Source organism: Balaenoptera physalus (assembly GCF_965194825.1).
Source record: "Balaenoptera physalus genome assembly, chromosome: 15".
In the NCBI taxonomy this organism is placed as follows: Eukaryota; Metazoa; Chordata; class Mammalia; order Artiodactyla; family Balaenopteridae; genus Balaenoptera; species Balaenoptera physalus.
The window spans coordinates 51,523,135-51,545,761 of NC_138894.1; the positions used below are offsets into that span (position 1 = coordinate 51,523,135).

The 22,627-nt window shown below is 38.2% G+C and overlaps 2 protein-coding genes across 3 annotated transcripts in view; one reads left to right on the forward strand and one right to left on the reverse strand.

The window, feature by feature from the left end:
* Nucleotides 1–858: 858 nt before the first annotated feature.
* RPS27A (ribosomal protein S27a) lies at nucleotides 859–3,499 on the reverse strand. Its single transcript, XM_082426313.1, has 6 exons — nucleotides 3,432–3,499; nucleotides 3,270–3,334; nucleotides 2,736–2,790; nucleotides 2,243–2,328; nucleotides 1,432–1,563; nucleotides 859–1,045 (listed from the first exon to the last, which is right to left on the reverse strand). Exons 2-6 carry the CDS (start codon nucleotides 3,315–3,317, stop codon nucleotides 896–898), a joined length of 471 nt encoding a protein of 156 aa, XP_082282439.1. The 5' UTR covers nucleotides 3,318–3,334; nucleotides 3,432–3,499; the 3' UTR covers nucleotides 859–895.
* Nucleotides 3,500–3,602: 103 nt separating this feature from the next.
* CLHC1 (clathrin heavy chain linker domain containing 1) overlaps nucleotides 3,603–22,627 on the forward strand; it is a 41,614-nt gene continuing 22,589 nt past the window's right edge. Inside the window, exons 1-7 of one of the 2 annotated variants that reach the window (XM_082426271.1) lie at nucleotides 8,479–9,370; nucleotides 13,307–13,494; nucleotides 16,272–16,402; nucleotides 17,999–18,200; nucleotides 18,316–18,428; nucleotides 18,820–18,904; nucleotides 20,275–20,381. In XM_082426271.1, the coding sequence (XP_082282397.1) occupies nucleotides 9,194–9,370; nucleotides 13,307–13,494; nucleotides 16,272–16,402; nucleotides 17,999–18,200; nucleotides 18,316–18,428; nucleotides 18,820–18,904; nucleotides 20,275–20,381 (1,003 nt within the window). In that variant the 5' untranslated portion in view covers nucleotides 8,479–9,193. Of the gene's footprint in view, nucleotides 3,906–8,478; nucleotides 9,371–13,306; nucleotides 13,495–16,271; nucleotides 16,403–17,998; nucleotides 18,201–18,315; nucleotides 18,429–18,819; nucleotides 18,905–20,274; nucleotides 20,382–22,627 lie in introns of those variants that run through there. The other variant, XM_082426272.1, reaches the window with a different exon arrangement.

Genomic DNA, 22,627 nt, shown 5'->3' on the forward strand with positions numbered 1-22,627 from the left:
TGTTAGTTTCTGTTGTACAACAAAGTGAATCAGCCATATGCAGGTCAATTTTTTTTTTTTTTTTTTTTTTTGGCTGCTTTGGTTCTTTGTTGCTGTGCACGGCTTCCTCTAGTTGCGGCAAGCGGGGGCCACTCCTCGTTGCGGTGTACAGGCTTCTTATTGCGGTGGCTTCTCCCATTGCGGTGGCTTCTCCCGTTGTGGAGCACGGGCTCTAGGCGCGTGGGCTTCAGTAGTTGTGGCACATGGGCTCAGTAGTTGTGGCTTGAAGGCTCTAGAGTGTGGGCTCAGTAGTTGTGGCGCACGGGCTTTGTTGCTCCACGGCATGTGGGATCCTCCCGGACCAGGGCTCAAACCCGTGTCCCCTGCATTGGCAGGCGGATTCTCAACCACTGCACCACCAGGGAAGCCCCAGATCAATTTTTTAACTGGTAACTTAAGACAGCTCTGTGGCCTTTAAACTTCCTTTGTAGGAAACAAGTGTCAATACATTGTAGCTTCCTTTTAGGCAAGGTTTTAATACCAATTCACACAAACCAATGTTTCTCAATCTGGGGGTGGGGGAGGTTCCTACTGGAACCTCCAGTAGGCGGTGGTGTGCTACTGGCAACAAGTGGGTACAGACCAGGGATGCTGTTCATCACCCTATGATACACAGGAAAGTCCCTACAACCAAGAATTATCAGTCAAAAATGTCAATACTGCTGAGGTACAAAGAAACTGGCCTGTATCTAGACAGCTGGTATCAAATACAACATAATTCTGCCAAGTACAGGTTACCTAAGAAAATAGTGCGATTAATTTGATGCTGAAAACCCACTTTTAAAATCACTGGAATAAAACTCAACATTTAAACGTTAGTTCATTTAGTTCATGTCTTTTATTAACCAATATACAATCACTTGTCTTCCGGTTTGTTGAAACAATAGGTCAGACAACATTTGCCACAATAATGTCTGTCAAAGTGGCTGGCCATAAAAACTCCAGCACCACATTCATCGGAAGGGCACTCCCGACGAAGGCGACTGATTTTGCCATTCTCATCCACCTAAAAAGCATAAACTTGCTGTTAAGATAATCTTACGACATACTGTGAAGTCTAGCTTAAATGACTCAAAATATTTAACCTTTTAATCACACAACAGTGATATTTCTTAGTACTTACAAACCGAAGCACCCCAAATTCTCACCAATAATTACTACAACAAAAAAGTTCAGAGTTTTTAAAGCCCAGCCTTGCAAGAGGTGGACAGAGTTAAGACCTGAACCCAGATCTGACTTCAAAATCAGAAACTTAGTTTGGAATAAAGTAGCTAGAGGTAAACCCCATTATATAGAGCTTATTCAAATACCAAACAGGAAAAAAACCCCAAACTTTTATATTAAAGAGTTTGAAACCAGAGATAAATTATTATTTTTAATAATTTGGCTCACCTTATAGTATTTCAGGACAGCCAGCTTAACCTTCTTTCTCTTATGCTTGTTCTTCTTGGGAGTGGTGTAAGACTTCTTCTTCCTTTTCTTAGCACCACCACGAAGTCTCAACACAAGATGAAGAGTGGACTCCTGTTATTGAACAGAGAACAGAACAGCCTTTAAAAATGGTTACATTAATGCTAGTGCTCCGTGGAGGATGGACAACCAGCATCATGCACATTCTAACTGGATGACAGGAAGTACACCCACAGATGGGGGAGTCTTAGAAAAAAAGAGGTATCTGATTCCTATATACACTCTTAGTTCATAGATTAAAGAACACATTAAATTACACCATGGGATGCAATACGCAAAATCCAAAATGTAGAAGACTATAGCAGCACTTCTCAAATGTTGGTGTAGAAATCACCTGGGAATCTACTGCTAATCTAATGCTATTCTCCCCACTTTTTGAGTATTAGTCAAAATTTCCAAATTAAGATACAAATATTCATACTTAAGGGACTTCCCTGGTGGCGCAGTGGTTAAGAATCCGCCTGCCAATGCAGGGGACACGGGTTCAAGCCCTGGTCCAGGACGATCCCACACGCCGCGGAGTAACTAAGCCCATGGCCAAAACTACTGAGCCTGCGCTCTAGAGCCCGTGCTCCGCAACAAGAGAAGCCACCGCAATGACAAGCCCGCGCACCGCAATGAAGAGTAGCCCCCGCTCCCCGCAACTAGAGAAAGCCCGCATGCCGCAACAAAGACCAAACACAGGCAAAAATAAAAAAATAAATTATAAAGGGCTGCTTTTCTCCAAACAGACCTTTTGAATGTTGTAGTCAGACAAAGTACGTCCATCTTCCAGTTGCTTGCCAGCAAAGATCAGTCTTTGCTGGTCAGGAGGAATTCCTAATGGGAAACAAGTTGAACAAACAAATTAACTGACTGCAAAACAAGCATATCTGCTCAAGATTTATAATCCTGAATCAAATAAATGGTACTAACATCCATCAGTGAGTTCTTACTACAGGGAAAATATAATTGTAAATGTTTAAACAGTTTATCTCATTTAATCCTAACACACGTTAACCACTTTACAGATAAGTATACGTGTGTAAATTAACTAGCATGTCCAAAATCACACACGTGAAAGGTACTACAGCTTGGCTCCACGCTGATAAACGTCTGTCTACTGTGTTATTCCAAAAGGATTTTTGTCAATCTAACCTCTTCCCACCCCACAAAGAGCAGGTATGTCTAGCGCCTGACAGAGCCTCTGCAGGTTAGTTTTTCTGAATCAGAAAATATTAACTTGCCTTCCTTGTCCTGGATCTTGGCCTTTACGTTTTCTATTGTATCCGAGGGTTCGACCTAGGAGTTTTGAAGTGCAAACGTACAGGTAACACAATCAGGAACTAGAGTAATCGCTCCATTCAGTTAGAAGGTCATCCGGGAGCCGAGCCGGTGGGGGCTGAAGCCTACCTAGTAGAGCCGTTGGCTCACGCAGCTGGAGACAGGCTCCCCGGCGCGCACGCTCCCTCCCCTAGCCCCGGGCGGCGGCGGCCGAGCCACATGGTGCTCGCGCCCACCTGCGGGGAGCGCCACCCTCCCACCTCGCGACCCCGGCAGCGGCTACCTGGCGGGAACCACCAGAGGCGACAGACTCGGACTTTAGGCATCGGAAACCTGCCCCATTCCCCAGCTCAGCAAAACAACCCTCCCTTTACGGCCAAGTTTTAGAACCCAGGCTCGGAAACGTATTGTAAGGCGGAAAGCAGCGCGCCTGCCGAAACCCGCCTCAGACACCCCCCTCCTTCAGGCCGCGGCTTCTCCCACCGCCTGGCCCGTACCTCGAGAGTGATGGTCTTCCCCGTCAGGGTCTTCACGAAAATCTGCATATTGGCGGCGGTGCCACCTGAGAGTGAGGAAAAGGAGGAAACGGGTGAGGTTAGGGACAGAGGAGGCGCGATAGTAGGCCGCGGGCCGCAGAACGGCCGAGAGCACACACTCACCGCAGATGGCGGATCCGAAAAGAAGGGCGTCGCGCCGGCCCACGGGCTTTCCCGGGGCCCCCGCGGAGGCCCCGCCTCCTAGGCGGCCACGCCAAATGCCTGAGCGCTGTCGCAGCGGCTGTCCAGCCACGTGCCAGACCAGCTCGTGACCTCATTTGTCCTCCCGGTAACCTGGCTTATTTCTCACTTTAGCTTTCAGAATGCTCTTGAAATAGCAGATTTAAGCAACTTAAAAATGTCTTTAAAAGAATTTTCCACCGTAGTTGACGTGGCTAAGAGGGTCTTTAAAAAGGGGTGGGGTTGAGGGGGCCTCATGAGGAAAACGGAGGAAATAGAAGTGTCTTCTGGGAATTGTAGTTTTCCGCTGCTTTCTTTTCTCTAGGACTACTCATCCCAAGATGCAGTTCCACAGCCCCGGGCTCCCTAGTTACTATCGCCTAGCCCTGGCGTCGGGGTTTGGAGGAAGGGGTTAAGGTGAGGAGGGAGCAAGGGTGAAGCGCAGTAATGGTTTCGGGGAAGGTGGAAACGGGTCGGAAGTGACTCGGAGGGAAGGTTAAGAGGCTGGGGAAGAGTGGGGGCCCGAAAGTGTCATCACCCACTTACTGAGGCGGTGAGGGGCGGATGATCCCCTGGGCCTTCAAGGGAAGGGCACACCTGTGGCCAACTCCAGGCAAACTGAAAAATAGGTGGTATCCTCAAAACCTCTTGTCCGTCCTTGTCTCGCCCTGTAGCCCCTCCCCGCCTTCAACCCCGGAGGTTCTCCTAGTTTAAGGAAGGTTCTGTCTTATATGTCACTATGCAGTGTGAAACGGTTAAATATGTTGAAAATCTCAGGAGTTTTCAAATTTTCAAATGAGGCCACATGAGAAGGAAACCCGCGGAAAAGTTTATTTATTGTAGAATTTCCAAGTTTGGAGTTGGGAGTTGTGGTGAAAGTCCTAAGAGGAAGTTTTTGGAGTATGTGTGGGGGGCTGTCCTGGCAAGGCGGGCGAATTAACTCCCTTCCCCTGGCCTTTCGCCGCGGCGCAACCACAGAATCCTGTGCGTGCACCTTCCTAATGTCTTCTCTCTTTATCTCTCTGTGCCCTCCTCTCTGCATCTCCATCCCCAAATTCAGGCTCCTTAATTTTCTCTGTCCCCAGTCTTTTTCTAACCCACCTTCACTTTTGCCTCCAACATATTATAAAAAGTAAAAATGATTATGTCATTAATGCTACTTCACCTTCAAGATAAAATCCAAATTCCTTAGTGTGATAGTCAGCCTCTGCCTTCCTTACAGCCTAGTCTGCCAAACCCATTACTCACTTACCATTCAGCTAATTGAAGTTCCTGACAAGCTCTTTAATGCTTTGGCACTTCTGAAGAATCCGTTTCTTCTCTGCGGTACGCTCTCATACCATATTCTGCCGGCTAATCTCCACCTTTACAAAAAAACTCCTCGAAAGAGTTGTCTATACTCATTGTCTCTAATTCTTTTCCTTCCGTTGACTGAACCCACTCCTGTCAGGCTTTTGTCTCCACCATTCCAGTGGAATAGCTCTTGTAGTTACTAATCACCTCCGTGTTGCTAAATTCAATGGCCATTTAATCTTACTTGACCTATCAGCGGCATTTGACACAGTTGATCATTTCTTTTCTCTTTGAAACACTTTCTTCACCTGACTTCCATCTCTCTTCTTCCGTCTCCCTGGATGCTCTTTTCCAGGCTGTTTTGTTGCTTCCTCCTGATCTACCAGACCTCTAAACTTTGGAGTGCCCCCAATGCCCAGTCCTTGGACCTCTGCTTTGTTTACATTTCCCAGATCATTTTCCATTCTGTCTCATAACTTTTAAATGTCATTTATATGCATATAACTTATAAACTTATTTCTTACTCAGACTCACCTGAACTTCAACATGTCTAATAGGGAGGCCCAAACTCCTGATCTTATGAAATTGATATTCCCATCTCATAAATGGCAATTCCATCTTTTCAGTAGCTGAGGCCAAAAACTTTATGGTCATCCTTGACTGTTCTCTCATACCCACATCGAATCCCTCAGCAAATCTTGGTTTTACTTTTAATGTATATGCAGAACACTTTTCACTATCTCTGCTACCACTCTGATTCAAGCCACCGTTATCTTTTGTCTGGACTATTGTAGTAGCTTCCCAGTAGTTCTTGTGGCTTTGACTCTTGTCTTCACAGAGCAGCTAGAGCAATTCTTTGAAAATGGAAGTCAGCTGTCATTCTTCTGCCCACAGCTCTCCAATGGCTTTCATCTCGCTCTGAGTTAAGCCTAAGTTCCTATAAGCAAGGCTGTCACTCCCACACTGGAATGACTGGAGGCCACAATTCAGCTCATTGCTCCTCTTGCCGAGTCTGCGCAGAGAAAGGAGCATCTTTTTCTAACCTGCACAAAGGTGCCCCATGGGCTGGTAGTGCCGCTACCTTCAAGGCCCTATGTTCTATATGATCTGGCAGCTACCTCTCTGACCTCATCTTTCTTCTCTCCTTTTCTCATTCTCTTCTAGTCTTCCTGGCCTTGCTGGCAGATAAGCTATCCTGCCTTGAGGCCTTTGGACTTGCATCTCTCTCTGCCTCAACCACTCTCCTCCCAGGAATCTACATTACCTGCTTTTTTCAGGTTTCTGAAATGTCACCTTATCAGTGAGGGCTATTCTCTTTCCTGACTTAATGCCTTATGTAAAATGGCACCCTCCCACCTTTCTTACTCTCTATACCCCTTTCCTTGTTTTATTTTTCCCCATACAACTTACCCCCATCTGTTATACTGTTTTTTACTTGTGTGTCTTCTGTCTCATTACTTGAATGTAACCTCTGGCAAGTTTGGGGCTTTGTTTTGTTTAGTACTATATCTCTAGTGCCTAGAATAGCGACAGACACACAGTAGGTGCCCCCCCCCAATATTTATTGAATAAATAAATGCAGCACAGATTAAGCATTGTCCTGGACGTTGTTTCATGAGATGTTTTCCCTAATATTTCCCTGCCCTCTCCCACAGACTAGTGAGGTGCCTCTCTGGGCTTTTGTAGCCCGTTGTGCCCACTGGTCATACTGCCTTCTCTGCTCTGTGGCAGAGGTTCATTTAACTAGAATCCATACTTGTCTAGGAACCCTTGTGACTTGTTTCCTCTGTATCCCTAAGTGTCTACTTTGAATGAGTGAGTGCAAGGTAATCTGAGTTGGTCTGTGTAACTCAGTGGCATTTTGTAGATGCTGAGGAACAATCACTTTAGCTGTGTTCTGATTTGAGGGCACAAGTCATGTCTTCTGAGCAGACCAGATTATTGCTCCATGATTACTGATTAATAATCAACTTTCTTTTTTTTGGGGGGTGGGGTGGGTGGTGCATGTGCTCTGCTAGAAACTGTATTATGCACTGGAATGCATATGGGTGGGGAAGGAAGATGGAGAATGAGAACATTTTGGTTCCTGATCTTATCAAATTTAGAGCCTACTGAGAGAGAGAGAGAATATAACCAGAATTCTGAGTGATAATATCATGATAGAGGAAGTGCACAGTACGTGGGAGAACATAGCAGTGGCACTTGATCAAATTTAAGGGAATCCAGGGCAGCTTTCCTGGAGCTGTATAGGCTGAGATCTGAAAAATAAATCAAAGCCAAGTAAATGAGAGTGGAAGTACTGTGTGTATCTTATGGAGGAGGAGAGTGGTGAGGATGTGGGAAGGGAATGCAGGGATGGGGAGAGAATTATGCAAGACCCTCAGGTAAGAGAGCAAGTTTATAGGAGTGGATGGGGGTTATGAGGAGGACAGGGGCATGAAAAGACTAGATTTGGTCAGAGAAAAAGTCCCTGGTTCCTATAGGGCATTCATAGACTAAGGAAAGGAACTTGGATTTTATCCTAAGGGTAATAGGAAGCCACTGGTGTTCAGATGTGACCACCCATTCCCCAGTGATCACACCCATTCCTTCCTCCTTTGACTTTTATCTTTTACTATCTGAAATTACATTTTTTTTTTTTTTTTTTTCCCCATCTGCGCTGCTCGGCTTGCAAAAATCTTAGTTCCCCGACCTGGGATTGAACTGGGTCCACGGCAATGAAAGCGCTGAGCCCTAACCACTGGACCGCCAGGGAATTCCCGGAAATTACATTATTTATAGTCTGTCTCCCTTAATAGATCGTAAGCTCCAAGGAGCCAGGGACTTATCTTATTTATAACTGTATTATGCACTGGAGTGGGGAAGGATAATGGGGAATGCTGAATCTCTAGCTATAAAACAATGCCTGGCACTTAATAGACACTCAGTAAATATTGGTTGAATGAATGAACAAGGAAATTGATTTCTTATTTGGGAAAACTGTTGATCCATTTATGGATTATTGCTTTGTTGGAACTACTTTATGTTCACTTATAAATTGATTTCTCATTATCCAGTTCATCAATATAAAGATAAATTAGGTCTTTTAAACTTTGAAATTATTTTGGTGTCTCCTTCCTCCAATATGTGGCTTATGGGCAGTATTTATTGGCCATATATGTTATTTTAGATAACTAAGTATCAATTATATTGCCAAAACACGGTAAAATTGATTTAGGCATTTATTCTTCACAGCATTATTTATAATAGTGAAAATATCCAACAGGTGGGGAATGGTTAAGTAAGTTATTGTGTATCATACCATGAAGTACTATGCAATCATTAGAAGTCATGTTTTTGAAAACTATAATATTTAACAACATGGAAAACTGCTTTTAATATTAAGTGAAAAAAATAGGATACAAAACTGAGTATAGAGTGTGATCCTAGTTTTTATAATTATAAGCATTGGAAGGAAATACACCATATTAAGTAGTCATTATTTTTTGGTGGTGGGATTCTGGATGATTTTTGGTTGTTCATTAATTTTCCAAATTTGGCTTATATTTTCCAAATCTGGTTTATATTTTCCAAATCTTATACCATGAGTATAAACTTCTGTGATGGGAATGAGGGGAGTTACAGTGTTTTACCTTGCCACACATTTTTAAGCAAATCATGCGTTCTGTTTAATGTTGATGTGAATAGATCTCAGGAACCAACTTTTGTATCCGACTCTAGTTGGATAATAATTCTTTACTAAAAGAGCAGTGAAATATAGCTGCTTGAAAACCTCACTCAGAAAGGTACAGTTTGTTATCTTTGACATCACTGATGTACAGATTTTAGCAGAAGTCCTGACTTCTTACTTTTCAGTTAGTACGTTCATAGTAAAGATAAGAATTATAATAAAATTCATCATAAAAATAAATTCATGAATTATTTATAGCTATTGTGTGTTAGATAACTGTGACTGGGCCAGGTAGGTACATGTGTAGAGGAGTATTTGACCTTGTTTGTTTCATCAGGAGGCCTCCAAACTAGTTTTCCCACATGAAACAAATAAAATGCTAATAAACCTGTTAGAAAGTGTTGAGTTAAAGAAACCATTCAATCATATGATACATATACTTGTTTAGTAAGAAATGAGTTCTTTATTGACTGGTATTCTATCCCAGAGGTATAGTATAGCACATGGTAGTAGAATGATCAGACCTTTTAATTCATAGGTTGAAATATTTATTTCAGAGATCCATGAGACTTTTTTTTTCTGAAACAAATAGACGTTTTATTTAGATCAATATTTGACTTAATTTATTTTAAGCTTTAGATTAATTGATGGTCTTTTTCTTTCAGGCTTATCAAAGTTTTGGCTTTGTTGCAAAAGCAAGTCAAGACTTTTCTCTGGTGAACAGGTGTGCAGACTGTGACATATGTCTGTCCAAGAAATAAATAAACATGCAGTTCTCCCTCCTATCATTAGTAGAAGTGACAAGGAATTTTTGGAAAGAATGCAAAGATACATAATTACAGAAACTGAAAGAGTGGGCTGTAATGAAGAAGGACCTGCTGATGAATATTACATCATATACCGAAACGTTTTTGATAAGGTATCATAATGCTTTAAGACAACAGTTTTTATGTAGTAGAAATGGTCTATCTTGACAACTAATATTCCTGCCTTAGTAACACCACTGCTTGTTTGAGTACATTCCATTTGTCAGTTTTGAGAAGTTCATCCAATTTGTCAGAAAGGGATGAATGGGGAAAATGCAATGCTGGATTTATATTACTAGACAGTTAATGAGTGTTTCAGTTATTGTAGCTTAAGTGCAGGCTATCAGTTTTTGAACAACAACCTAGCTGTGCCCTCTAATATCATTTTGACCTTCCATCTCAAATCATTATCTGATTTGTTAGGAATTGGGCTGTAAGCACGAACCTGGTAGTTCTTTGTCGTTTTGGGTTGGTTTGTGGTATAATTAAAATCTTGGTTTAGATTTGATCTAGCATATTAAATTGAGACTCCTTGTAGATTAGAGGTCTAGATAGGCATGGTAAACAAGGGGTTTAACTGCACTGAATGTTGGAAATATGGAGGTCAGAAAATGCTGCGGCTTTATGTAACATTTGATTTTGCTTTTCAAGGTTTTAGAAATACCTGCTTTTCCTTAAAAACAATTGCAATATGGCCACCGATCCTCATTTTTTTATCTCACTTTTTTTTTTACCCATGTAAGATGCCCTGACAGTAAAATCAGTGAAGTCAGCACTCTTTCCTCCTTACCTAGAAGAAGTAATTACTTATGTGAAGACTTCTGTAAACTATTGGTCTCTGAGTAAAACAGCCATAGGCAAAATAGGAACTCAGTGTTTTGTTTAAATTTTAAACATTACACACTGAGTCTTATTTCTCCTCTAAATAAAAATATCGTGCCTCACTCTAAGGAAAAGTGAACAGAAAGTAGTGATATATACCTACAAGTGGAATTAAGAAAATTGATGCATATCCATAAAAGTATAAAACGGAAAAAAAGAATCTTTTCTTCCTTTTAAGTCATCTGGAAAATCTGTCTTTTGGAACTGGTACACTGGCAGGTTAGCTTCATTTTATAAGTTGTTATGATCAATGAAATTGTTTTGGTGTTTTAGTCATTAAGGAATGTATTAGGTGAATATTTAAAGGTAGTGAAGGTAGTGTATTGAATAGGTTTTATAAATATCAGGAATCATGCTGAGACTCTACTTGTGTGAAATCAGCAAAGGAAAGTTATCATAATTGTAACATACTTATCTTTGCATGTCCAAATGCTAACACTTGTCAGAAGTTTTCTTACATGAAGAGCTCTCTGCTTTAAATTAGTATAGTTATAGTGAAGTCATTTTGGAGGAGCTTTGGTAAATTTAATTCTTAGAGAAAAGACATGGGATTAAATAAAAGATAATTTCTGTATCTTTAGTCCTTTTCTCCCTACCCCCCAGGATTTCCATTTGGACTGCTTGTACATTGTACAGTTATAAATTGTACATTTGTACATTGTGAAGTATCCTATTCTTCAGGACTGAGAGGGGAATCTGAAATAGAAATCATTTGGTACTTAGAGAAACTTTTATTCTAGCTTCTCAATAAGATAATCTGCCTTTCCATTTTCATGTTATTCTAACACATTTGATTGTTAATAAACTATTAATGCCTGCCTTCTCTAATCTTCCTTCTCTCTTGGAAGGATCTGGTTGGGCAAAAGATGAAAGTGTCAGCTTGCATCTCTGAGTACTTAGAACCAGAGAACAAATACCAAATTCTGTTTAAAATCAAAGATAGAGGATTTGGCCTAGAGAACCATGCCTAAATCAAAGCAAGGAGGACCTGAGGCTGTGTAACAAGAGTTGAGGGTACGTTGCAGAGAGAGCCAAGGACTTAGTAAGCAAAGAAAACCAAAGCTAGGAAGAGTGAGCTTCAACAGATATGGGTGAATTATGGAGGTAATTGGACTCCGGAAATTGACTGGCCTTTTGCATCCTGGTAGCGTGTTGTACAAATCGTGTATATTCGTGTGTAGGTGCTGAGGTGGAATGGATACCATTCCTCTTCTCCCTCAGATCCCTGTACCTGGTAAGGATGGCTCTGTTTTGGGGGGGGGGGGGGAGTTAATGGAAACCTTAATACCGGAGTCTGAAACTTGAATCCCTAGAGGCCAAGAAGGTCATATAAAAGAGTTAAGTGGACTGGCTTTAACAGAATAAGGAATCATGGGGACTGTGGTAAAATGAAAAACCAGTCCAATCTAAAGCTCCAGCTGATTACTGCCATTAAGGAATGGGGGTTCCACGTTGGTAGATTTTTCAGTTTTCAAGAGAAGCTGAAAATTTGGGTTTTGGGTGAAATTTCCTAAATTTTAAAATATTTTGTGGACCTAGCAAAACTGTTCTACCTCTGGCATACAAGTTACCCTCCTTTACTTTAATGCATTTTCTGTGCATTCTTAAAGATGCCTATGGGTGGTCTGAAATCTACTTCTTCTAGCAAACCCATATGGGAGCTGATTGTGATGTTACTACAAGTCTGTTTTCTATCCATTAACATATCTGAGTTGTCTTGAACTGTTGCAGCACATCATAGAGGCTTGTGGAGTGGAGGATGGCCAGGAACCGTGGGGTATTTAATTTGGAAGACCACAGATTAATGATCTCTATTTTATTGAAAGTTGCTGGGTGGCAGTCCTTTGGGTGGATAGGTAGTATGGTCGGTCATGTCAAAAAGATGACCAGTATCTCCCATTCAGATATCCTTTCCTGGTGCTTGGCATTGATCAGTTATCTCCTTATACCATTTTTTTTTTTTTTTTGGCTGCATAGCTTGCAGGATCTCAGTTCCTCTACCCGGAATTGAACCCGGGCCACGGCAGTGAAAACGTCGAATCCTAACCACTAGACCACCAGGGAACTCCCCTCCTTATACCATTTCTTGATAGACCAGATGTCTTCCTGGATAATTTTTTCTAGGTATTTTCTAGCTAACAGTGCGATATACCAGAGACTAGAGATGTAGTAAGGGTAGAAAGTGTAATTGTATCTTTCAGAGAAAACTGTGGATTGATCACATCTATTCTTTATATGCCTCGACACCTTCTGAAATCCTTGTGAGCAGAATTTGGCAACCATAAATTATTTTTAACTTTTTGTTTTTCAACTTCTTTAAAGTGCTCCTTAGTTATTATTGTTTTTTTGTATGGGTAATGCCTACACAAGATTAACCAGGAAAAAAAAAAGAAAGAAAAGAAAAGTAAAAGAACCAATAAGAAGAGTATACAGTGGAAAGTCTGGTCCTTCTCATCTTAGACCCTACTTCCCTTTCCTTCTCTGTAGGTTTCTATTTTATTCTATTATCGATCCAGAGGTATTATGTAGGTTTCCTTCTCTGTATGTTTCTGTTTTCCTTTCCTTCTCTGTAGGTTTCTATTCTCTTCCATTATCATTCCAGAGATATTATGTACTTAAACACCATTGTAAACTATGAATGTAAGGTATGAAGGGTTTTCTCCAGTTGCACTTGACATCTTGGGATTAGAAATGCAGTTTGGTAATTGAGAGTATTGATCAGCTAGTAGGAGCAGATGGGTTAGAAAAACAGGGAAGTGAAGGGAGTCCAGGATTTTAAGGTCTGAATGAAGTCAGAGACTAGACTTGGAGGTAATGAGGGACGATATATAATAGTATTTAAGAGATCCAGAATTGGGATAATTAGATCTGGTATTGGTTTTATCTGACCTCATATAATGTATGTGTTAATTCCTAGTAGAGCAAAAAACATGTGTTTTTTTTTTTCCTCTCTCATATTTAAGCTCACAGAATTGTAATGATTCACAAAGAGCATATATTCAGTAACAATTAACTGTCTTTAATAGTCAGTGGTATTTGCATATGAATGCAAGCTCAAATTTGTAAAATTTTAGATTTCTAATTGCCCATCATGTTTCATTAAAAAAAAAATCTATAATCTATATTTGCAAGTCTTTTGATCCATTTCTAGAAAAATCATATTTTAGGTAATAGAGTATGTCACTGCATACAAATCCATTCTTACTTCAATCAAAAAAGAATACGATGCCTTTATTGAGACAATAAAGAAAAGCCGAAGAACTGCATTTTATCTTCATGGAAAACTTAAAGTTTTGGCAGGAGAGCCTACAGCATTGGTATATCATAGGAAAAGAATAACTCAACTTCAAGCAAAGTAAGTATATTAGTAAGTAGCCCAAAAGGTGATAATTGTTACTTGGTTATATTAACTAGCCATTGTAACTATAACCAGTGGTTCTTAGTCTTTTTCAATTTCAATTTTATTTTAAAGCCATGTTTTTATGTTACCCTTCCTATTGAAATTACTATATTTTTACTTGAAAAATAATACTAATTCTGTTTAAGAATTTTATAATATCTCTTAGGATAATTGGAGGCACATTGTAGTATCATAAAATGAAGGATGCAGATAATTGCTCCAGGTGATTTCTTGCATGGAAGGTTTAATAGTACAATTTCATGATTACCATCTGAAATAGAGCACTTAATGCTCTGATGCACAAAGGTAAATAACCTACTGGGAGAGGATAAAATGCTCACTCTTGTTAAGTAGTCTCAGATTTTCAGTGTTCCATTTGGTAATTGATGGGTAAATTATTCTTATAGATAATTTCAAGTCAACCTGGAAAGTTATGTAAAATTTGACCTCCATTTCTGGTAATGTGGCTTGCTAGATGTTGGGATAGATCTTCCTATTGGGGCAATATGCTACATAAGATGGTAAAAAACTTTTTTTCCAAAAGTAACAGGAAGCTGACAGGGTAGTGACAGAAATATTAAGGCAAAATCATAACAGAAGACAAAAGATAGAGAAGCACTAAAGCTTCTTTGACCCTGAAAGCATTTATTAAAACTAGTGACCGTAAGCTTTAGTTTTTAGTCTGTGGCACAGGGGTACAAAAGACAGAGCCCAGGATCTATCTGCCCAAGGGGTGTAGTCTACTGGGAAATCCTCCCCATATAAAGCTGGGATGATAAAGGGCTGCACCCTTGAAGAGTGAACAAGAGGTAAACTGCTCCACCTTTGAGGACTGCATGGAAAATTGCCTTCTGCTTAGCAGACTGCTAACAGGTCCAGGGCTTATTTTGGGGGTGATGAAATGTTCTGGAACTAGAAATGGTAGTATTTGCACAACTCTTTGAATATGCTAAAATTCACTGAATTGTATACTTTACAAGGGTGAATTTTAAGGTATACGAACTATATTTCCATAAAGCTATTATAAAAAAAGACATGGAGGACAGAGTGAGAAAGTTATATTATTATGTCTAATCACAACTCAAAGAGAAGAGAATATGGGACAGAGACAATATTTGAAGAGAACATGGCTGAGAATTTTCTAGAACTGGTGAAAGATACCAATTCACAGATTCTGGAAGACCAAAGAATCCCATTGTAAGTAATAAGAAATACTCAACTAGATTTACTGTAGTGAAATTGTCAAAGATAAAGAGATCATAAAAGTAGCTGTGGATAGGAGCAATGACTGGATACCTTCTCATCCATGTTGTAGCATGTATTGGAGCTTAATTCCTTTTTATGGCTGAATAATATTCCATTGTATGTATGTACCATATTTCATCTACTTATCAGTTGATGGGTACTTGAGTTTTTTCCACCTTTGGCTATTGTGACTTGTGCCACCATGAACATTCGTGTACAAGTATCTGTTTGAGTTCCTGCTTTCAATTTTTTCGAAAGTCTGTTTACTTTTAACATGTCTTTCTTCCTAAAGCATAACTATTTGGATGAAAGCCAAGGATATTTTATTTCCACAGTCCCTCTTTCATAAATACAGCAAGCTCCTACTCTGAGCCATCTGTAGTTACCAAGAACTCTATATAGTAATCAGACTTGGATAGCGGTTATCTACTGACAAACTTGTTTTTAATTTGCCAAAAACCCTGTAACATTTATGTAGCTAACTGATTTTAATCTATTATTTCCTCCCTGGACCAAAATATTGGTGATAAACTAGGAAGTAAATTTCAAATAATGCTTAAAAGAAGTTTTTATTTACTTCTTGGTCTTTAAAACCTCCATTTCTGGATGAACTCACTTTTATCTCAAAATGCTATCATTCCTCTAGCTCTAAAATCAAAATTAATAGAGTAGGCTGAATAATGGTCCCCAAAGAAATAGGTCCTAATCCTGGAAATGTTACTTTATTTGGAAAAAGGGTCTTTGCAGATATGATTACATTAAGGATCTTGAGCTAGGGAGATTATCTTGGATTATCCAGGTGGGTCCAAAATACCATCACAAGTGTCCTTATACAGAGAGGTAGAGGGAGCATTGACACAGACACACGGGGAGAAAGCATCATGACCTCAGGGGCAGAAATTGAAGTGATGCAGCCACAGAAGGCCAGCAGCCCTCGGAAGCTGGAGGAGGCAAGGAATGGAGGAGGCAAGGAAGCTCCCCTAGAGCTTCTAGAGGAAGCACAATCCTGAAAACACAAATTTTGGCCCAGTGATACTAATACTGGACTTCTGGCCTCCAGAACTGTGAAAGAACGGATTTCTGCTGTTTTAAGCCACCAAATTTGTGGTAATTTGTTATAGCAGCCACAGGAAACTAATACGATTACTTAACAAAAGTAATTTTTAAATTGCAAAGGTAATTTTCAACTAAAGGGAATAGACATAGTATTTTGTGGCCAGATTTTTATGTTTAACACTTACAAATTTCCAATAAGGTTACGAATCATAGGCAGTATAAGATTTTACTGATACTTTGAAAGAAAATTGTTCCTCACTTGTGAGGTTAGTTAACTTCCTAGGCATTTTTTTGTAAACTTCCGTCTACGTTCATAACGGTACAAAATGATAATTAGCCAAATCAAAGTAATAATTTAACCTGTTTTACTTTGAATTGTATGATTAAATAATTCATTGAAAGAAACATAAAAAAGCCTTTCTGTTTTTCAGGATGAGGCTTATTGAAAATAATTCCTCAAAGATTCAATTGCAAATAGATGAAATGAAACAACTTAGGGCAGAGTATGACACAAAAGAACAATATTGTATTTTCTGCAAAGATCCTTCAAAACCTATTCCAGGTACAGTATTTTGTTTAAAATATTTGAGAGAAATTCCAACTGTTTCCAGTTACACAAATTAATATATATGTGTTACCATGTATATATCTTCCAAGTATACCAGGACTTTAGCCAGACTTTACAAACAGCTTTAGTCTGGCCTCTAGGTACATACAAGGGAATGAGAAAACTTAAACAACCCTAAACGATTAAAAGAGTTCCAGTCTGGCTGGATTATATAAAGTATAGTACAGTGGCTCTTAAAGTGTGGTTCCTTCATCAACATCAGCATTACCTGGGAACTTGTTAGAAATGCAAATGTTTTGGTTCCACTGCAGATTTACTCTGTCAGAAATTCCAGGGATGGGAGTCGGGGTCGGGTGGTGGAGCCCAGCAGTCAGTGGTTTAACAGGTTCTCCAGGTTATTCTGATGCATTTTATAAAGTTTGAGAACCCATGGAATATGTGAAAAAACTGTGGTACGTTAAATTCTGGTGAATATTGTTGATTCACATTGATGTCAGCGTTCACTGGTTCCTCCTTTTCAGCCAAGCCACATTTTAAGAAATTGGAGTATATCCTGGAATTCCTCCAGAATATTGAGAGATTTGTATGATGAATGGATAGAGGAATTGCAAATATACATCCTGGAGTAAAGAAAGACTTTGAGAATAGATAACTGTATTCAAAACTTTTCAAAATTCCAACTAGTGTTTATCCAGAGGCAGAATCAATAAGTGGAAATTTTAGGAAGTCAGATATGGTTTCAATGGAAGAAGCTATGTCTTGAGATAATGAGCTACCCCACACCAGAGGATTTTAACTGAGGTTGAATGATCATCCTATGATTGGTTGAAGCAGGGACTAGATTCACTTTCAAGTATAAAATTATGACTAGCAGACTACAAATAAGATACATATGAATAAGTACAAAATAGCTGACAAACTGATTAAATGCTGAAGGGATTCAGGGTGTAAGGGAATGATTGAAATTGATTAGGGTTAATCCAGGGGGGTTTCTTGAAGAGAATTTTGAGGTGTGCCTTTAAAGGCAACAATTGGTCTGAATGAGAATGAAAGTCATTTGAAGTGTGTGTGTATGTGGGGGGCAGTTATGAATAATGAATAGAGGGGACAATGAACAAGGGAGAAAAGACTGAAGATTTGGCAAGCATTTATAAACTTTGCATTGGAGAGAATAAACAGATTACCCTGGGGTTAGTTGTAGTAGACTAATGGAAGGTTTGGTTAGGGAAAAATCATTGAACAGGAATCCTGAATTATTAGGCAGAAGTTCTTGGTGTTACTGAATAAGATTGATATTTAGGGGTTTGCAAGATGTGGTGATGCGGTCATTAAAATTTTTTTTCTTAAAATGTTAAGGTTTGGACAATCAGTCTTCACTAAGTCTTCATTGATGATTTGTTTAAAACTACCAGCCATTTAGAAATGTATGCTAATTCTGTTTATGTTCAATAATCTTCGAGTGCATGCTACAATTTCTTAATTATTTCTTAACGTAGTCAACCATCTGACCTATTGTGCTAAGACGTGCTGTTTGAGCACAAGAGTCCCACACATGGCTTGGCTTGTTTGATTTGTTCCCTTTTCCCTTAGGCATGACTCTCCAAGAATCTGTCAGTTTAGATGCTCTCACTAAATACTTGAAACATCTTGAAGATAAATATGCAGAAATTGAGCAACTTATGTCAAAAAAATATTTACCAGCTCAGAGGAAGGCAGATTTAGATGAGGAAATGATTGTGGTGTTAGAACGGCGAGATTTAGCTGAAAATCTGAACAATGAATTACAGTTTCGGTATGAAAGTTGAATATATATTTTTTACAGTTTGAAGCTTTTATTTGTGTTTATTTTAATATTCCACTATTTGATTTTAGGTTCAGTATATTATTAATGTTTTTTATCTTTATAGTCATCAAAGACTGCAGATTATTTCACAGGCACTTACTTTGTGGGTAAAATCTGATATGAGCAGATCATTTCAAGACTTCATGGAGCACATTCAGAACAATAAAGATTTACACGGTAAATGATCTATATTTTTTAATTAACATGAATAATGGAAAACATTTTATTTTTCCCCAGAAAGCTAAAGAATGGGGATTTTCCTAGGCTGAGTTTAAAGAAAGTAAAAATGGACTTACTTCTGTTAGGTCTCTGTTACCCTGTGGGCTTCTTCCTTCAACAGCTGACAAATAATTGGTAAAGAGTAGACTTGGTTAGCCAAAGAGAGAATACCTGAAAATGTACCTGAAAATAAGGAAGAAAGGGATGGGGAAGCTACTCAGTTTAGGAAGAGGTTGGTGCTATTAGAAACTATAGCATTAAGTTGTTGGTATTAAACATTTATATGTTTGTTATTTTCTATTGATTGATAACCTTAAATGTCATCCAGTGGTGCTTTCAATATTTACAGGTGAACAAGACATTGTTGAAGAACTACTTGAAGATGACCCAGGCAAGGCAAAAGAAGCTGAAATTTTGCTATACTACGTTGAAAGGCAAATATTTTAAAAGCTTTTTGATGGTCCTTGTTAAGATATTATAGCATTTATTTAATATTTATTTAGCATCTTTTTGAGCTGTAGTCTCTAGCTTTTGTATTTTAAAATTCTACTCTGGTAGACAAATTAGAAAATAAGCTAGAATTTTAAAAAATAGATTCTTTGTGGAAAAAATACCAGATTGATAGTCTAGGAGATTTTTCAGAGGATATAGGTGGATTGTAGTGTTAAGTTTTATTTTTATATTTTATATTTTTTATTTATTTTTTTCTGACCTTCTTGTGTCAGATTATCCTAGCCAATTTAGTCCTTTTCTTCTCATTATTTCCATCCTATGACATATTAGGAAGGCATATTTCCTCCTAATACTTATTAAATTATTATATATATTTTATAGTAGAGGCTTAGAGATCTAAGACTTTATTCTTTAAGAGGTAAATTCATAGGCTATGAGGCCAGTATGTAGTGAACATATGTAATATTCCTAGTCTTCTATGTTAAACAGTTTTCAACTGTTGATTTGCTTGTTGATATGGTACAAAAAAGGGGTAAAGATCATTTTGAGGGGCACCAAAGCCTGGATTATTTCCTTACACCCTATGCTTCTCTAAGTCTATCAGCTTCAGATATGAGAGAAAAACCCTGGTTGAGGTTAAAAGTTTTATGTATTTTGCTTAATGTTACTTTGGTGTTTTTCTCCTCTGGGGTTCCACATTCATTTGCAACACTCTTTAAATCCTGTTTGCCATAGTTTTATTAATTGTGAGTAAGGACTGAGTTGGAGATGTTTTGCCCTAGGAAGAGGAATAGAAGCTTAAGTTATCTGAACCATTATCTTTTCTTCTTGTATTAGTCTCACATTTAGTTGGGAGTCTGATTCCTATCAGAGCAACTAAGGCTTCTGAATACCAAGGACACTTCTTGATCTTCAACTTGGCAGCCTTTGTGTGCAATTAATATTTCCCCTAGGCTGAGCCTTTAAGCAGATTGCCCTTCTTTCCCCTGGTTCCCCTTTTCTTCTGGAGATGATATGAGAGAAAAAAAATCTGAGCTCATTATAAATTCAGTTGAAGTTCTTTCAACTGAATAAATTCAGTTGCTCTTTCTATGGCTTGCTCTCAGCACTATAGGAATAAGGTACAGGATCAGGTTCAAGTCACCTGGCAGGTGAGTCTTATTCTGAGGCTACAAAAAACAATATTAGGGAAGGAAGTGAAAGAATATCTCACAGAGTGAATGAATCTAGTTGTAATTTATTAGAGGTGCTTTTCTGTATTACTATGCTACTATGTTTAGTCTGTATTAGACATTTCTAATCACTTTACTTTTTTTGTGTACTAATATATAATGAAATGCACTGGCTGTAGGTTCAATGAATTAATCTCACTTGGGGAATATGAAAAGGCAGTTTATTTTGCAGCAAACAGTCCTAGAAGAATTCTTCAAAACATTGGGACAGTGAGTAAATTTAAGGGTAAGCATTTCTCTCTGAACCTTACATATGTATGCTAATTATACTTTTTTTTTTCCTGATAGAATGGGAAGAGTATTGAACTGGGAAACAAGATCTACCATTTACTCAGTTTCCTTACCTGTAACATTAAGGGGTTTGATTAGGTTTTCCAAATTAAATTATGAAATATTTTAAGTATACAGAAAAGTGTGAGAAACATAAATAACAGCCATGTACTCACTATCAAGATTTAATAAATGTTAATATTTTGTCAGATTTGCTCCACTTCCTTTAAAAAACAGCTTTGTTGTGGTGAGTTGACATACATACACTAAATTGTACATAAAATGTACAGTTTGTTAGGTTTTGACATATGTATCCTCCAAAAGTTCCCTCATTCCCCCAGTGATCCCTCCCTCCCACTACTCCCCACCCCTCGCACTGGTCTCCCAGAGCTTGCCTCCAGTCCCCAGGCAACTACTAATCTGCTTTCAGTCACCAAAGATTAGTTTGCATTTTTGAGAATTTTATATAAATGGAATCATATAGTAGGTATCCTTTTTTGACTGATTTCTTGCACTTAGCCTAATTATTTTGAAATTCATCCATGTTATTACATCTATCAATAATTCATTCTTTTTTATTGCTGAGTAGTGTTCCATTCTATGAATAAAAATCCTTTACCAGATATATGATGCAAATATTTCCTTCCAGTTTGTGGCGTGTCTTTTCATTCTCTTAACAGTGTCTTTCTAAGAGTAGAAGTCTTTAATTTGTTGAAATCTAATTTATGAGTTTTTTTCGTTTAGGGATTGAGATTTTAGTGTCGTACCTAAGAAATCTGTGCTTAATCTGCAGAGATTTTTCTCCTATTTTTTTTTTCCCCTAAGGATTTTATAGTTTTAGGTTTACATTTAGGTCTATGATCCAGTTTGAGTTAATTTTTATATATGGTGTGAGGTATGGGTCAAAGTTTATTTTTTTGCTGATAGCTATTCAGTTGTTCGGGGATAATTTATTAAAAAGACTTTCTCCACTGAATTGCCTTTGTACCTTTGTTGAAAATCAGTTGTCCATAGGTCTGTTCTATTTCATTGATCTATTTATTTATCTTGATGCCTATACTACACTGTCTTGATTACTGTAGCTTTATAGTAAGTCTTGAAATCAGATAGTGTTAGTCTTTGAACTCTGTTCTTTATCAGATTTGGTTTGGCTATTTTAGGTCTTGCGTATTTCTGTTTAAATTTTTGAAATCAGCTTGTAAATTTCTACAAAAAGACCTGCTGGGGATTGCACTGACTCTGTAGTTCAACTTAGGGAGAACAGACACTGAACAGTATTGAATTTTCTGATCCAGTGAACCCTTAAATATGGTATATCTCTCCATTTTCTTTTAGGTCTTTTAAAATTTCTTTTAGCAATATTTTGTAGTTTTTAGTGTTCAGGTTTTTTTTTTTTTTTTGACATTGATGTTTAATTTTAAATGTTAAAATGTTTAATTTTTACTCAGAAGTTTCAGACATCTTACAAATACCCAGGAACTCTTTCTTTGGATATGCTCTGAATTTAGCATAAATTAAAAGTGATTAAAAAAATTTTAAACTTAAAAAAAATTTTTTTTTAAGTGATATTAGTATATTCCTGAGTTTATTTCTCTTCTCCCTTTGACTTGGTCTGCTCAAAGTATGGATTGCAAGTTTCAGTAAAACTCAGTGCTTGCAATTAATGCTTAAATAAATATAATTACCAGTGAAATTGGAAAACAGCCAACTTTTATTCATTTTCTAGGTATGTGGATTTTATTCTGAGAAGTTCACCAATACTAGACTGGTGGTACTTACTGAGTGTTTCTGAGAATCACAAAATATTCTTTTATTTTAAAACTAAGATGCATTTTTAGAAGATGAGAAGCTCAGAAGGAAATGCAGGGGTATACATAAAGGGGAGGTATACTCAATGTAGCTTACAAATATAGAGATTAATTAGTCTTATCTTAGTTCTAAGTGGAAATTCTTGATGTCAAATATATACAGCTTGTTTTAAATAAATTTCTTAAAAATACCTTTAAATTCAGCAATTTGAACAAAAACATTCTTTTTGCTTTTACCTAAACACAGAAAATCTGTTGTCTACACATAGTGTATATAAACATATGTATTAATAGAGATTGCATGACTATGAATTGTGTGCAAATGGGCGTGTCTCATATTTTTGCCCGCACAGTTTTCAGTATTTGATCCTAGTGCACGGTAACACAGAGTGTA